Source organism: Oreochromis aureus, linkage group 5 (assembly GCF_013358895.1).
Source record: "Oreochromis aureus strain Israel breed Guangdong linkage group 5, ZZ_aureus, whole genome shotgun sequence".
NCBI classification, from domain to species: domain Eukaryota; kingdom Metazoa; phylum Chordata; class Actinopteri; order Cichliformes; family Cichlidae; genus Oreochromis; species Oreochromis aureus.
Window position 1 is genome coordinate 24,919,810 of NC_052946.1, and position 15,067 is coordinate 24,934,876.

The 15,067-nt window shown below is 39.9% G+C and overlaps 1 protein-coding gene across 4 annotated transcripts; it reads right to left on the reverse strand.

Moving 5' to 3' along the window:
* Positions 1 to 434: 434 nt before the first annotated feature.
* Positions 435 to 14,600, reverse strand: LOC116334158 (RNA-binding protein 6). 4 transcript variants are annotated; one of them, XM_039612140.1, is made up of 23 exons: positions 14,473 to 14,600; positions 13,799 to 13,866; positions 11,061 to 12,579; positions 10,880 to 10,969; positions 10,683 to 10,752; positions 9,712 to 9,785; positions 6,681 to 6,755; positions 6,121 to 6,412; positions 5,856 to 6,013; positions 5,659 to 5,759; positions 5,496 to 5,577; positions 4,293 to 4,368; positions 4,135 to 4,175; positions 3,926 to 4,046; positions 3,744 to 3,841; positions 2,677 to 3,021; positions 2,434 to 2,583; positions 2,246 to 2,311; positions 1,939 to 2,169; positions 1,778 to 1,852; positions 1,586 to 1,683; positions 1,393 to 1,444; positions 435 to 1,007 (listed from the first exon to the last, which is right to left on the reverse strand). In XM_039612140.1, the coding sequence occupies exons 2-23, from the start codon at positions 13,843 to 13,845 to the stop codon at positions 912 to 914; spliced, it is 3,957 nt and encodes a 1,318-aa protein (XP_039468074.1). In that variant the 5' UTR covers positions 13,846 to 13,866; positions 14,473 to 14,600; the 3' UTR covers positions 435 to 911. The 4 variants fall into 4 exon arrangements, with proteins under 4 accessions (XP_039468074.1, XP_031613362.1, XP_031613361.1 ...); XM_031757502.2 differs by having other exon boundaries at positions 436 to 1,007; positions 5,496 to 5,565; XM_031757501.2 differs by having other exon boundaries at positions 436 to 1,007; positions 4,293 to 4,371; positions 5,496 to 5,565.
* Positions 14,601 to 15,067: the final 467 nt, after the last annotated feature.

Below are 15,067 nucleotides of genomic sequence, written 5' to 3' on the forward strand. Positions count from 1 at the left end.
CCCTGCTGTATCTGCTGTTTGTCACACTGATTGCAGCTCCTCAGGCTCCCTGTTCTCAGAGTAGCTGGTATACCAGCACATCATGCAATCCTCTACAGGCACTGAACTGAACCACCACTGTAGGTCTTAGTTAAACTCAGTAAAAGCAGAGATGGCGATGTTCTGGGTTCTGCAGTGCACAATTGCAAACATTAAAGCCACAATCAAGACTTACTGTAATGAATAAAACAATTTGTCTTCACCAGCATCCATAATTAGAAATATGCACATCCACTTGAGACCTTCGGCTGTCTTCAAGTTGGTGAAGACATCAAACACATTCTTACTTGATTCAATTATCTCAACTGAATACACCAGTGGTCACACCAATATATAACACGGCATCACACTGCCACCTAGTGGTCAGGAGATGTGTGTGCAGCTGACATGAAGCTCAACGGACACAGAAACACAAGGTTAATTTCTTTTCTTTCTTTTTTTTTTTTTTTACTTAAAATATGCACATATATAATAATTTTAACCATTCAAATTAGAGTGTAAAAAAATCGTTCATTCTTAAGACAAAACTGTGGCCATAGTGACATTTCTTTAAAAGGACGGGGAGAGAAAAAGACAATCTAGACACATTCACAAATATACATACAGGCCACAAAAAAAAGTGGGAAAAAAGGGCAAAAAGTATTCAAATCAACTGTATTAACACTTCATATACAAAATCCATAGAGTTTAGTAGGGTTTTAAGCTCCATTGAAGCCTTGTAATGTATTTTTAAGATCTCATCTGTCAGTGTTCAGTGTACAAAAATGTGGATCTACAGAGTAACAATGTCCAAAGGCATTTGTACGGATCTCTCATGCCATGGCATGTTTTTAACATTTCACATATCAAACAGAAGATGTGTTCAGATGAGATCACTCAAGTTCCTTGAACCGTGCAAACATGGCCTTGCGTACTGCTTGTTTGTAGGTGGCATGGTCCCAAACGACAGGCTCCTTCTTCTTCCTTGGCTAAAAAAGAAAAAGAAGAAAAAAAAAAAAAACTCAATAAGATGTCCAGCAGGGTTCGTACGCTTTTTTTCAGGGTCAAATTCAAGCACTTTTTAAGCACTTTCAAGGTCCCTTTTTAAGCTTTTCCAGCTTAAAAAGACTCATTTTATTTCTCTATCTGATAAGAAAACAATTCAATCAGATAGCTATTTATTGTGAATGAAATAGTTACATTTTCAAGCACTTTTAAGCACCACATCTGAAATTCAAGCACTTTTCAAACCTTGAAAAGACGACATTAGAATTCAAGCATTTTCAAGGATTTCAAGCACCCGTACGAACCCTGGTCCAGATAACAAAAACCTCTCATAATGCTAAAACCAATCAAATGAAACCCAGCACCTACCGCGACAGGTTCCGCCCCTAAACCAGGCCTCTCACTGACTTTATTCATTTCCCTAAACACACAGGGAAAAACTGTTAGGCAAATATGAGCAGAAGCATGCTTTAATTTTTTTTTTTTTTTTTTTTTAAATCTCGTAATATTTACTTTGTTTCCCATTTTAGTCGCAATAAACACATTTTGTTAATGCCTCTACCTGGAGCTCCCAGCCCAGGTGTTTTGATGCTGTGGTTGTGAGTGATGGTGTTTTCTTCTTTTCTGTTCTGGTGATTTGGGTGCTTCTCTGGCACTCAGCTGTAGAGGACACAATCACTTTTACTTAGTCTACTGAATTATCCACACAATACCATCCTCTGCAAACGTTCCCACTCCACACATGTCCACTTACTTGTCTTTCCTGGTTCTCCAGTGCCTCCAATTCCTTCTTTGACCTCTTGATTTTAAGGTGGATCTCCATATTTTGCTGTGGAGACAACAATGCAAGTTTTAGAGGCTAAATTTGTAGTATCAGTGCCAATAATTGATGATAGAAAAGTCAGAGGGTAGTACTTTGTGCAGATCAGAAAGCTGTTGGTGACGGATAAGAGCATCCTTGTTGGGGAACTGCCTTCTACACAACAGACATGCCATCTTCTTCCAGTCAGTCAGTTTGTCGTCCTTTTCTTTTGACTGGCTGCTCTGAGTGGTTTTAACCGTCTCCTCCTCCTTTTCTTCCTCCACCTCTTCATCGCTTCCGGCTCCATAGTCTGATGCCAGCATACCCAGGGATCCCATTGGACGCTGAAAATGGAAGCAGATGAAGGTTAAACTGAGAATAACCAAAACACCAAAAATATGACCCAGAAGGAAATCTTACTTTTGACTTCTCGTCTTTCTTAGCAGGAGCAAGGGGCTTCTTAAAAAGATCATCTCCACCTGCAATCTGCAGATGACAGAATAGGAGGAAGAATGATTACAAAACAGCAGAAAGCAATAGCTGTTACTCCTGCAAGTGAAATCGCCTGAACTGAGTCGACTCAATTATGATGTTTGGGGGTCCCTAACCTTCCTTTCAAATACAGCGAAACCAGCATCGGCCGATTTAGACTGCCTCTTATCGTCGTCTGTTCCGGTCTTCAGCAGAGGAGATGGAGCACGCACAGTTTCCTTTTGACGATTCTGGATCTTTGCCCAGCGCTCCATATCTTTCATTATCTGCAAATAGTAAACAAAACATTTCTCATCTATTTGCCCCCTGCACACATTTATTTAGCATTATGCACAGCAGGTTTGTTGCATAACTGATACCTTGACAGCAGCTAGGCTTCTTGGCTTCTCCTCCTTATCCTTCTCTTTGTCCTTTTTAGAAGAGTCGTCACCTTCTTTGTCCAGAGCAGCAGCAGAAGCTGAGCCAGGCTCCTGAGCTGAACTGGCAGCTGAAACGGGAACTGGAACCGTTGAAGCCTGCAGTGACACTGACGGCTTCTTCATTTCTAGAGGAGCATCTGCTGCTGGGTTTGAAAGAATGGCCTGGTCTTCAGCCGTCATGGTAACAGGTTGGTTATCTGCAGAGTTACTTCCTGGGACTGGGACGTAGGTCTTTGACACAGCATCCCAGTACAAGTACTCCTGGGTTTGAGCATTATAGAAATACTACACACACACACACACACACACACACACACACACACACACACACACACACACACACACACACACACACACACACACACACACACACACACACACACACACACACACACACACACACACACACACACACACACACACACACACACACACACACACACACACACACACACACACACACACACACACACACACACACACACACACACACACACACACACACACACACACACACAGAATAAAAATTAAAACCAGTAATTGAAAACTCGTGCTACACAACTCAAATAATGTTAGTCTGACATATTATTCATAAGCTTGAGGAATTTAACTTTGTTAAGACATGTTACAGATCAAAAGTGTACTGTTATTAGTGTGCAAAAGAAAAATAATACAAGAACATCCTCTTGCACTACTGCCTGCAGTGGAGAAGTGGTTAACACATTCATTTGGCAAGTGAAAGGTTCTATTCTATTCAAATTCCCTTTGGGGTTGCTTAAAAATCTGCTAAATTAAATCAAAGCATCTTCTTATTACTTAATGATTGGGTCATAAATTTTAATCATCTAAACAATCAATCTTCACAAAAAGAAGTGGGAGGTACTGGGTAGATGTTTTAATTATGCAGTGAAATCTACAACATAAACTCGTATTCACATTCTTCACAGCAATCATTAATCTCAATGACTCACTAAACTTTGCATTTTTTAGGCAGCGTGCAGGCTCACCCTGGAGTTCGGATCGTAGTATAGCGTCGTCTCCGGATCGTAATAGAAGCCTGACGTGGCATCATACAAGTAGCTAGACGTGTCTGGAACCTCAGCTCCTGGAGGAAGCATAGCAAATGAATGAACATAAATACATTGGATGGTAGATGATCCTAAAAAAAGACCCATTTAAACCGTCTAACCATAAATGTAGGCCTGTGATCCGTCTGTGGTAGCTGCCATCCCAGAAGACTCTGTGGTCACATGAGCTCCAGCCAACTGGTATGATGGATCCACAGTTGGAGGTGCAAGATAGCCGATTCCCTTTGAGGGGTTGAAAAATAAAAAACAGTTATATGGTCACATTTCAGACAGCATACATGCAACTTTGCTCTTTTGGTATGCAACCTACCAAGGTACCGCTGGGGTCTAATGGCGGCGCAGCAGCACCACCTGAGGAGAAACAACAGTTTTTAAATGGAAATATATATATCTATATATAGATCTATAGATGGAGATAGATATCTCCAACAGGAGAGACACACTAGACTGTATCTGAGAAAGACTCACCTTGCATTCCAGTAAGAGCACCAGCAGGTGGCTGCAGAGGCTGCAAGAACTGTGGAGGTTGTGGATACTGCTGCTGCTGCTAAAACACAAAAAGAAAATAGATCATCTATGAGTCTGTACCATTCACTTATCCAGCTTCAGTAATTAGAGAGCACTGCAGATTTAATAATGCTGACTCTTATTACTTAGATATTTGATTATGAAACCCAGAACTACTACCACCTCGATAAAGATGCAGAACAGCAGTCAATAACTGTTCACATACTTATGCATAACACCCAAACATCAATAGTCAATGTAACTCATTGCTGACAAATCATGAAGCATGGCAGCACTTGTCAATTAGTGGTGCTTTTCATTTAATTTTATTTAATTTTATTTTTTTAAATACCACAAGATATACAAATATAATAGGGAGCTTTTTTAAATATATGACTTTATAATTTACATTAAAGATGTGTAAAGCTGATGAGCACACAGCCTTTGGTCATGTGTCTTCACCCAGACATCACGCAGAGATGTTCAAACAAGTTCATTCATAATGCACGCCTCCCACGCTGCTTTTGGATGTTCTCACTACAGACATGCCCAAACAAACGACACAATCTTTAGTCCTTTTTGTATCCCTTGCTCCTCCTTCCTTCTAGCCTCTTTGTCCATCTTATTCACTTTCAATCATTCCATTCTCTCATTCCACTTTTCTTCACCTCCCTTCTTATGTTTCATCCTCACATCCTCTCCCACTGTCATTATCCGTCCACTTTACCTTCATACAACTTTCCCCCTCCTGTTAGCCCTCTATTTTTCCCCACCTTGCTTCTTCCCTTTTTAACAGTAACTGCCCTTTACAGCACAGCATGGTAGCTCAGTGACGAGTACTGCAGCCTCACAGACAAACTACATCACCTCAACGTGGGCGACCAGGTGTTTGTCTGGAGTTCTGTGTTCTCCTCCTTAGTCATTAACATCATTAGAAATCAAAGCTCTGGAGTTTAGTAGTATTTGCACAGAACTAATATTAAAGATGATATTAGAAACCCTTTTAAGCTGTTATGATCTTAATGAAATTATGCACTTAAATTCACTTTGCCTACTGAACTGAAGAAGGGGTAACTGTTCGGAGCTCCCAATAAAAAACCCTTCATATGTTTAACATTCAAAAATGCAGTTTTCTATAATTTTTTTATAAAGACCACAACTTACCCCGATTATGCTGCCGTCAGGTGGAAACCCAAGGATAGAAGTGTTTGATTTCTCAACATCTTTTTTGACACTGAAGGGAAACCAAAAAGAAAAAAAACAAAAAGGTAAAGATTTTTCAAGTGAACATGTCTGATCTGAAAATCTTTGCAAAGCAGTTACTTACTTTTGGTTCTTCAGGGGTTTTGCAACCTCAGCATATACTCTGACTCCATCGATATAAAGGGGCCTGGGTTTAGTGAGGAGTTCAACCAGACGTGTCACTTGCTACAAAAGAAGAAACAATGGTATGTTCCGGATACTGAACAAGTAACCCCATTACAAACTCGCCAAGAATGGAAAAGGAGTGATATCTGGCAGTACCTCATGGGAGTCCATGTCAACAAAGCAGAAGCACTTTGATCCAGGTGGTTTGCCTTTCACTAGACGAACATTTCTCTCATCCAAATAAGCAAAGGGATCCAAGGCTTTCAGGATAGTCTCAACTGTTGTTGTGGACTTCACATTTTTTATTATCATGGCTGTAAGAGTGACAACATTTTTTTACTTGATCTGTAACAGCAAATAACTGAATAAACATATTCATCCATATCAAGATACAAAGGACAACAAACTGAAGTTCGCATACTCTTGCTGTCTTTAAATACAGAGTCAGACTGTTGTGAGGGGTGATGAGGAGGGTTGCGGTTGTTCCAAGACTCTGCCTGTTGCTCCGTATCATGCTGTTGAAGCCGCTGGTCCACCTGCTGCTGCCAGGCCTCTGGAGTGAGGTCAGAGCTACGTTGCCACTGACTATGGGAAAAGGGCTCAATCGGACCTTTTGGTCTGGACCCATTCAGGTTAATCTTCAGCTCTTCCAAAGGTTCATCTGATATGGGCATTTGGGGCTCCTGGATTTGAGGTACTTTGTGATCTGATTCCTGTAGTAAGAGTAAATGCGAGCCATAATTTTTAAAAAGCATTTTTTCACGTTATCTTTTACTTTACAGATATATGCTTTATTTTATTTACAAAGTCCTCTTGCTCCCATAAGCTAGTATAAGTTACTATTGTTGCTGTTTTCTATTAATGCAAGTCCAATACTTAGATGTACTCTGTTCTATCCAAGATCAATGTGTTCTGATTATTCAGAAGAAACTGCTTTTTGAAGATGAAGAACTAAAGATTCTTTTCTTGAAATTCACTCACATGAACACGTCTTTCACACTCTTCTGGCTGGATATACTTCACTGAAGCAGTTCTAGTGCCAACCTTTATAGACCCCTGAAAGAAGAACAGAAAATACCAGTCAACACTAAACTTCCCAGTTACTCATATCTAAAATACCAGTGACACCCAACATGCACTGTGGCAGGTTTAGCCCTCCTCTCTTCTATGAGGACAAAACGGGCCATCACTAATGAAAGAGTGCAAAGCCCATGTCCATGACCCATGCTACACATGGATCATTAGTCCCCGCAAAAACAGCTAGTTGCAAGGGGACCACAAAGCGCTGTCTATGGATTATATTCATTACTACTCTATCAATAGATAAAATTATCATGTGGGCCATTATAATCTCCGATTTCTTGCGCCAAAGTAACATGCTGAAATGTATTTTTTGCCCAACCAAAACCCAAAGCTATGCAACTCACTATTAAACAAGAAAAGGACAGCGAACCCTGAACTGAAGAGCTAAAACTAGGAAATGTTTGTCTTTTTTTTTTGTCAAAAATAACTGAGATCATACCAATTTTTTTCCCTCTCAATCCACCAGCCTTATTAAACAGTCGGCACATGAAGTCTGAAAAGTGTCATTAGAATCAGATCAGATTGTCTACAGTTGTCCCTTTCTCACATGGAGCACGCAGTAGATATGTCCACATTTGATGCATTCTCACTACTACAAACATTCCAGTTGGTTTAGGCCACAGAGTTGCATAGTCAGAGCGGGTAGGAGGCTGGACACATGGCGCCCACTGCTCGTTGTGAAGTCACCAGACCTGCACTAGTCTCTCATTTGCAGAATCAGATATAACGCAGACTTAGATATAGGGAGCTGGTCCAGACATTAGAAATTTCACTCTTGGTCTAGAAGTCAGCCATCCACGGAAGAAAAAAGATCACTATAAAGCACTAGATGAGAACCAAATTCTGAGCAGATGAGTTGTATAAACCAAACATTGCCACTGTAAATAACCCATTTCTAACACCAGGCTGTATCTGCATGAGATGAGATGTATCCCAAAACCTACAGTATGTATAAATGTTTTTACAAATTTGAACCATTTATCATCCATAACCCTGATGTACACATTGTGGAAGTCAAAAATGCATCCGAATGTGGCCAGTGTCTTCATTCCAGAGCCATTATTTTACCCCCAAATACTAGAGCCATCCTTTTCCTCTCCTAGCAGTTTCGAGGTGGATATTCAAATATTTGTCATTAAAACCTGACAACTGATTCCATCGTATTTTTTTTTTCTCCTTTAAACGAGCTGATCACAAGCTGCTGAACATGTACAAAAATAAATAAATTATTGGTGATATAGATGAAAAGCAAAATAGTCAACTTGAGCCAAAACAGCTACACATTTCAGCAAAAATCCAACTGGTCAAGATAAGTCAAGATCAAAGTTGCTCCAAGCAATCCAAAGGCAGATATCGAAAACCACAAAAACAAATAAGTAATTGATGAGTTCAAGAGGCCAGCAAGAAGACTTGCATGCTGAGAAAAAGTTGAAGATAAATGAAACTGAACCGAAAACAGAAGACATGCTGCAGAAACTTGAAGACAAGACTGTTTGCAACTGTGTCTTGAAGCTTTATGAATCTGTATTCCCCATTTTCAGGCATTCCATGAAAATTTGTGTAGTCAGAGAATCTATCCAATAAATGTTGTGGCATAGCACCAAAAACAGAAATGTCAACATAATAAATGACCCTAAAGGAACAGTCAGGGGCTCGATCACAAATCAAACAGCTTCATTACGAGGAAAACCCAAAATAACTTTCTTGGTGATTCAACAACAGCTGAGATAATATAGTCAAGATATCGTCCGGTTATTTCAGTTTGCACCAAAGTCGCGAAAGCAACAAACTACAGCGCCAAGCTGTAAGCACAGCTAAAAGCTCTCGAATGCAAAGTAGTTACAGACATTATAGATAAGTGGGTATTCACTATAATGCTTTACCCTTCCTAAAATTACAACTAGAAAAGGTTTCAATCAAGACCCATTTAAAAAAAAAAAAAAATCATTTGAATGAAGACAGTCAGCAACACAGCTTACAGCCACCACACACACAACTCCTACAAAACAAATACGGTCAACTGGTGAAACGTGACATCTTTCAGCTACTTCAATCAATCAGTTACATTTCAGCTACAATACTGTTTTTCAACCCCAAGGCTCAAGATGAACCGACTGTCACTTTCTGATATGCCTTCAAACTCTATTCCTCAAACTGGGAATCTTTCAAAGGATGCCGGTACAGAAAACGAGCACCAATCAGCCTCCTTTTTTTTCTTTTTATGGGAAATCCTGTGAAAATTGCTGTGTAAAATGTTAAAACTTGCAGCTGCTTACTTGAAAACAAAATGCCACCGCAGGATGAGAACGACGAGTACTCCAAATTTTGTAAGACATAAAGGCACCCATGTGTCGCAAGCAGCAAAAAATCTCCTTTGGTCTTCATAACCAAATAGAGTAAACGTTCGAGTTTAAAAAGAATAAATGTTAAAAATCATTGATTCATTGTAGATAATGAGACTAGCTTTTCATCAAACGTTAAACCATGCAAGAACTATATTTCTAGTTTCTGGTTAAATACGTTGCAGTGTTACTCGTTTGGCACGTCATGGCTGAAATCTGAAAAGTTAGGACTAGTAATCAAAAAGAAAACCAGTTACTGTCTGTACATACAGTTTTAAAGTCATATTTTTTCTAGATCTACTTAATAGGTTATCTGTGGTATTATTATGGCTGTGTAGATAAGCACTGATATGTTAATAAAAGAGATTAGGACCACCTATTAAAATATAGATATATATATAAAAAGAAAGAAAAAGATATCTTAAACTGTCGACATCTGACATCATCTCCTCAGCCAAGATGACTTCACTAAGAATTAAAGCAATCCCTTCCATGGTTCTCTTCCTCCCCATTTACTAAATGCCCCCTCAACCCCTAGTAATCCTGATGGAAGAGATGGCCTTCGTAGAGTGACGAGGATGGGCCACCTTGTTGGACTCCATGAAGTGGACTGCATCCTCGAGGTTTAAAAACTCCACATAGGCCGTATCGTAGCTGTAACCTGGGGACAGCATTTGAAATACAGATGGGTTTTTGTTAGTCAATGCCAGTAATGATAGTCACCCAGTGAAACATTACAAGAATGCATTTGTGAATACATCGAGATCAAAGCGAGCGAATTTTCACACCTTTACCGACACCCATACCTTTTCAGGAAAACTTTTAGTTTATGCCTTTTTTTCTTAATCAGTCTTCTGATGACTGACGACATTTCAGACTCGTCATGAAAGGCTTTGATAAGCCAAGCCTTAACAGACCACTGGCAAGTGAGTGTTTGAGTAGAGAGCACCACGGAGACAGAAAAATTTACAATTTGTTTTCATATCTAATCAAAAACGGAAAAAAGGCACCCATTTCTGTGAGGTGTTTTGATACATTTGACATGATCTTCACAAAAAAGCTCAGCATCATGAAGGCACTGCATGTACAGCGACCCACTGAGGAAAACCTTCACACTAAAGCAGATGTTTAAATCAGCAAGATGAACAAAGCGCCAGCAGAGGGCTTTCCATTTCAGATTGGCAGACATCTTTTCCCCCCTGATCAGAGTACTTGGATAGCGTCCCCGAAGGACACATTCAGCAAGTCACATGCCACACGTCTTTTTTCTGAATATCACTCTCCAAAAGCTGCTAATATTTAATCTTGCTAAGTCTTTTTAAACGCTGGCAAAGACCCCAGATCCTCAAACATGAAAAAGGATTGCAGAAACACCCCACCCACCCCCCCGCTTCTTTTCTGGTAACTGCAAGTTACCAGAGACAACAACAAGAAAAGCAACCAAGAATGTAAAGGAATAAAGAATGCGGAGGTTCGAATATCGTAAAAGCGAATCGTCAGGAGGACAGACTAGCGAGAAACTGTCCCAAACAGTTCCACAAAGAAATTTCATTCTTACCTGGCACAACCTTCTTGATTTTCATCCCCTGCATTGGCACACCATCACGAGCTGCAAAAGCACCAAGAATCTGCAAAACATTTCAAAATGAGTAAGCTGTGTCATGTCTGTGTATGACAATTAAAAACACAGTATGGTTTAAAAAAAACAAAAAACAGATAATGTAAAAGACAAGGTTGCATTTCTATTTCAATTACCTGCTCCATTGTGGCAGTCTTAGGAATACCAGTTACAGATATAGTATTGGAAACGTTGTCTTCCATTGATGCACTCCTGTAATCTTGATCCTTCCAGGCGGCAGCCATTAAAATATTCAAATATTATTAATACAATATATTGTTAAACAAATACTAGTGAGGAAAAACAAATTACACATACCTTGGAACCAGATTCGCTAAACTTTGAAGGTGAGATTGGTTTAGACTCTTTAAGGAGTTTCTCTGGAACTTGAAGTTCTTCATGTTTGTAGTCAAAAACCCCTCCAGAGCCTGTTCTGTAATCAATGTCCCTATAGTCCTGATCTCTTGCCTGTATAGTGCTGCTGCTTGGGAAGTCCTGTTCGGGCCCTAGCTTACCCCTTCCAGGTCCTTGATTTGGTGGGATATCCTTCATCCCTTTAAAGCGATCAGTTGGCTCCTGAATTTCGTGTAAAGGATGATTCTTCTCGAAAGGCGGCCTTTCATCACAATTTGATTTATTGTGAATATGCTTTGGGTCTCTTTCTCCAAGCCAATGTTTACCCTCATTTTCCCTTCCTTGCGGACCAGTAAGGGGACTTATTTCTGGAAGCGGATGATCTTGTGGGCCTTTGCTTCCAATTGGTGGTAGACCCGTGGGAGGAAAGCGATCACCACGAGGAAAGCCAAGATCCTTCCGTGGAAAGTCAACAGATGGTCTATCCCGCTCATTAAAGCCAGGTGGATCCCTAATATTCATATCTCGGCCAAAACCTACAGGTAAGCTGGGTTCAGGTACACCACCCATACCTTTGTTGAAGAAAGAGTTGCTATCCTTTCGACGGTTCTTCCATTCTTCTGCAAGTGTCATCTCTTCACCACTCCGATAATCCATAAGGGGACTGTTACTCTGCTCAGAATAGTCTCTCTTTCTGATAGTGTCTACTGCAACCATAAAGTCTGACCTAGGAGGACCAACATCTGGAGGCATGTCTGGTCTTCCTCTGTTTTGTGGAGGGACATCATTATTTCCAAATCTTAAAGGAGATCGATCTCTACCTCTAAATTCAGCTGAAGGTCCGGGGCGATTTCTGAAATCCATATCAGAATCAAAGCCACCCCTTGCATTGAAAGGTGGCCCTCCTCTCCTGTCAGTGTCCATCATTCTCCTGTCACGTGCAGCCATGTCCATATCATAGCGACCTGCCTCTCCAATGCCCATTGGTGGTCTGTCATGCATGTCTATAAATCCATCCTTTCGCTCCATTTGATCCATGGGGAACCCTCTTCTTCCATCAACATTGGGATTGCTAAACCGTGGCATATCGTAATGGAATGGTTCTCTCTCCCTCATATCCATAAACCTGTTTGTTTCTCGAGGCGGCATACCCCTGCCTCCCATATCTACTGAGTTCCTGCCGGGCCCAGGGAGACCTGAAGAATTCATAAGTTTGTCTCTAATGGAATTTTCATAGTGCCGCCGAAGACTGAAATCAGCCTCTTCTCCAGGTCTGAAGAACTCTCTGTTTGGCTCCCTTCCTCGCATATCATGTGGGTCCATATCACGCCCCCTCATGGGTGGCCCATCCATCCTCCTCATTTCCATAGGCGGCAGATCAAGGGGTCTTGGGCCCATATGACCTATATTCATCCCATCTCTACCTCTATAGTCAGGCATGGGACGATCTCTGCCCCCAAACATTTCTCCACGGTGATCACCACTGGAATATATTAATATTTATTAAAATATTATTTAAAAAAAAAAAAACACACACAAAAAAAAAAAATAGGTGCAAGCATGGTAGAACTAAGTGACATCCCATGATTCAGTTTAATTGAATTCACTGAGGCTTTATTAGCATGGGTTTCATGAAACAATAGTGCAAAAGCATTAGAATTTATCAAACTATTTGGATAGTACATCATGACAATAATCTGTACATTAATACAGTTTTATGCTTTATATTGACAACATAAAAATACAGTGTATCACATGCATGTCTGTGTGCATAGGTAATTTAAAGTCCTTAGGTTGTGGCATGTTAATTAAGAATAGGTATTCTTTGAAAGAATATGTATTATGTAGATTTTGTCAATTTAAATATACAAAATCTGAGGATTTACTTTGTTAAAGCAACTTTTATATTTCAGAAAATTAATGTCTGTCTTAACCAGTTATCACTGACCACATATAACCTTCATATCATCTTAAGATGTTTATTCTTTCCCATTTTTAAAATAGGATTCATTATATTTTATACCACCAGCTGTATAGTTTTACACCAACTGGTGTTGGGCTAGCAGTGGGAACTGCATCGTTTCTGAGAAGGACCAGTTAGTCCCAGCACCAAATGACACAGCAGCTGTTGTGTGTGGGGAGCTTTAGCATGGAGGTTTTTATAGGTTTGGGAAAAAATTTGAGTGAGAATATTTAGTAGAGGTCTGTGTACTTATCTACATGTATTTGTTTGTGGTTCTATGTCTACATGAGAAATGCCTCTACAGACCTTTGCTAATAAAGGTTCTGACATGTCCCCCAGTGTGTAGTGCTGAGTGGACCTCATACTTCACAACTCTATAGGAATATGGATAATCTTAAGCCAGATTTGACAGTGAGCGGATATGTTTATGCAGATCAATACAAACATTCAATGGTTCAAGGTAGGTAGCAAAATGTAATGCATAACTTTTTCAAATTAATGATAGTGCCAAATCACATCAGCAGTCGTTTGAAGGCACTTTATATTGTAAGGCAAAGACCCTACAATAATACAGAGGAAATACTACATTAAGATTGCAATCTTACAAAATATGCAAATACATTTCCTACTGCTTGCAAATAGCATTACAGGTAAAAACATGTGCAACTGGGCAAAAATAAATACACAATAGCACATCTTAAAGTCAGTATGCGCTTTTGACTAAATGATGCTCGTTTACCGAAAGGGTGGTCCTCCCCGTGGTCCTTGCCCTGGTCCATCCCACATTCTTATAAGTCAGTATCCTATCTGCAGAGAAAAAAACAATTTGCATCATTATCCACACCATCTAAGCCACCCATGGTACATTGGTCCCTTAATAATAAAGCTGATAACTACTGGGCTTTGACAGAAAAAAAAAAAAAAAACCCCAATAGGACTGATCAGAAATCTCTGAATGTACAGTCACATGAAAGTGTCCATTTATATGTAAGAAGAGCGCTATTAGGCCGATACAAAGATGATTTTCAAAAGATGGCTGCACGGGATAAACATGCAGTGTGGCGTGAGTGCTAATGGTGGCCCACAAAAGAACGGCTCGCTAATTATAGCCATAGGTAGGCCTCACAAAACTACGCCACAACATAGACAAATAACAATGATGTCCTACTAATTGAACTGCGAAGGAATTCAACGGCACGATCGAATCATTTCATCAGCGACAGTGTTTTAACTTGTAAGAGCATTGTAACAAAAGTCAGTCTACCGTAAGTGATGAGTGACGCTATCGAAGCTAACGTAACTTGGCTAACGATTAAAGGACGTTTTCGTTTTCCCAGCTTCCAACTGCGCAGCACCTTCACCAGGGCTTATTTTTCAGTATTATTACGTGTATAATTAGTCTATGGAACCCACCTCGGTTGCTCCTCGAGCTGAGAGTTGATACTGCGAGAATTTGACGCTCAGACCGTCGATGGCTTGAACGAACTACCGAAAAATGGAGGCGTGTGCTCTTCTTCTACAGCTGCTGCAGCGCAGACTCGTCTTCTTCGTTTTTGTTATGGTATACCTATGCAGGGCGAATTGCTGCCACCCAGCGGTTATTAAATGCACTAATGATGATAATAATAATAATAATAATAATAATAATACTAATAATAATAATAATAATAATAAATACATACATTATTCAATTTACCAAAACAACAACAACAACAACAACAACAATAATAATAATAATAATAATAATAATAATAATAATAATGATAACACCAGTAATAATAATAATATGTGTTGGTGTGTTAGGAGACAGCGGGAAAGGTGTACATATGTTCTGAAGAGAAGAGGGATGAAAGATGGCAATGGTATAGTGGAAGAAAACAGGAAAAAGATTCATAGTTATAGTGAAGAAGGATATGCAGATGATTGCATGACACAGAAGGACGCTATGGAGGGAGAGAGATGATCCGCCTAAAGTGAACAGCTGAACAAAGAAGAAGAAGAAGAAGAA

What these genes read in the sequence shown, in the direction of transcription:
- LOC116334158 (XM_039612139.1), bottom strand. Translation starts at nt 13,845, where the DNA reads ATGTGGGATGGACCAGGGCAAGGACCACGGGGAGGACCACCCTTTCG. An exon ending in AATCAAGAAGGTTGTGCCAG is followed by an intron (nt 9,786 to 10,682) that starts GTAAGAATGAAA and finishes TGCTGTCCCCAG; the next exon opens with GTTACAGCTACGATACGGCC. An exon ending in AGAAAGACGAGAAGTCAAAA is followed by an intron (nt 2,170 to 2,245) that starts GTAAGATTTCCT and finishes TTCCATTTTCAG; the next exon opens with CGTCCAATGGGATCCCTGGG.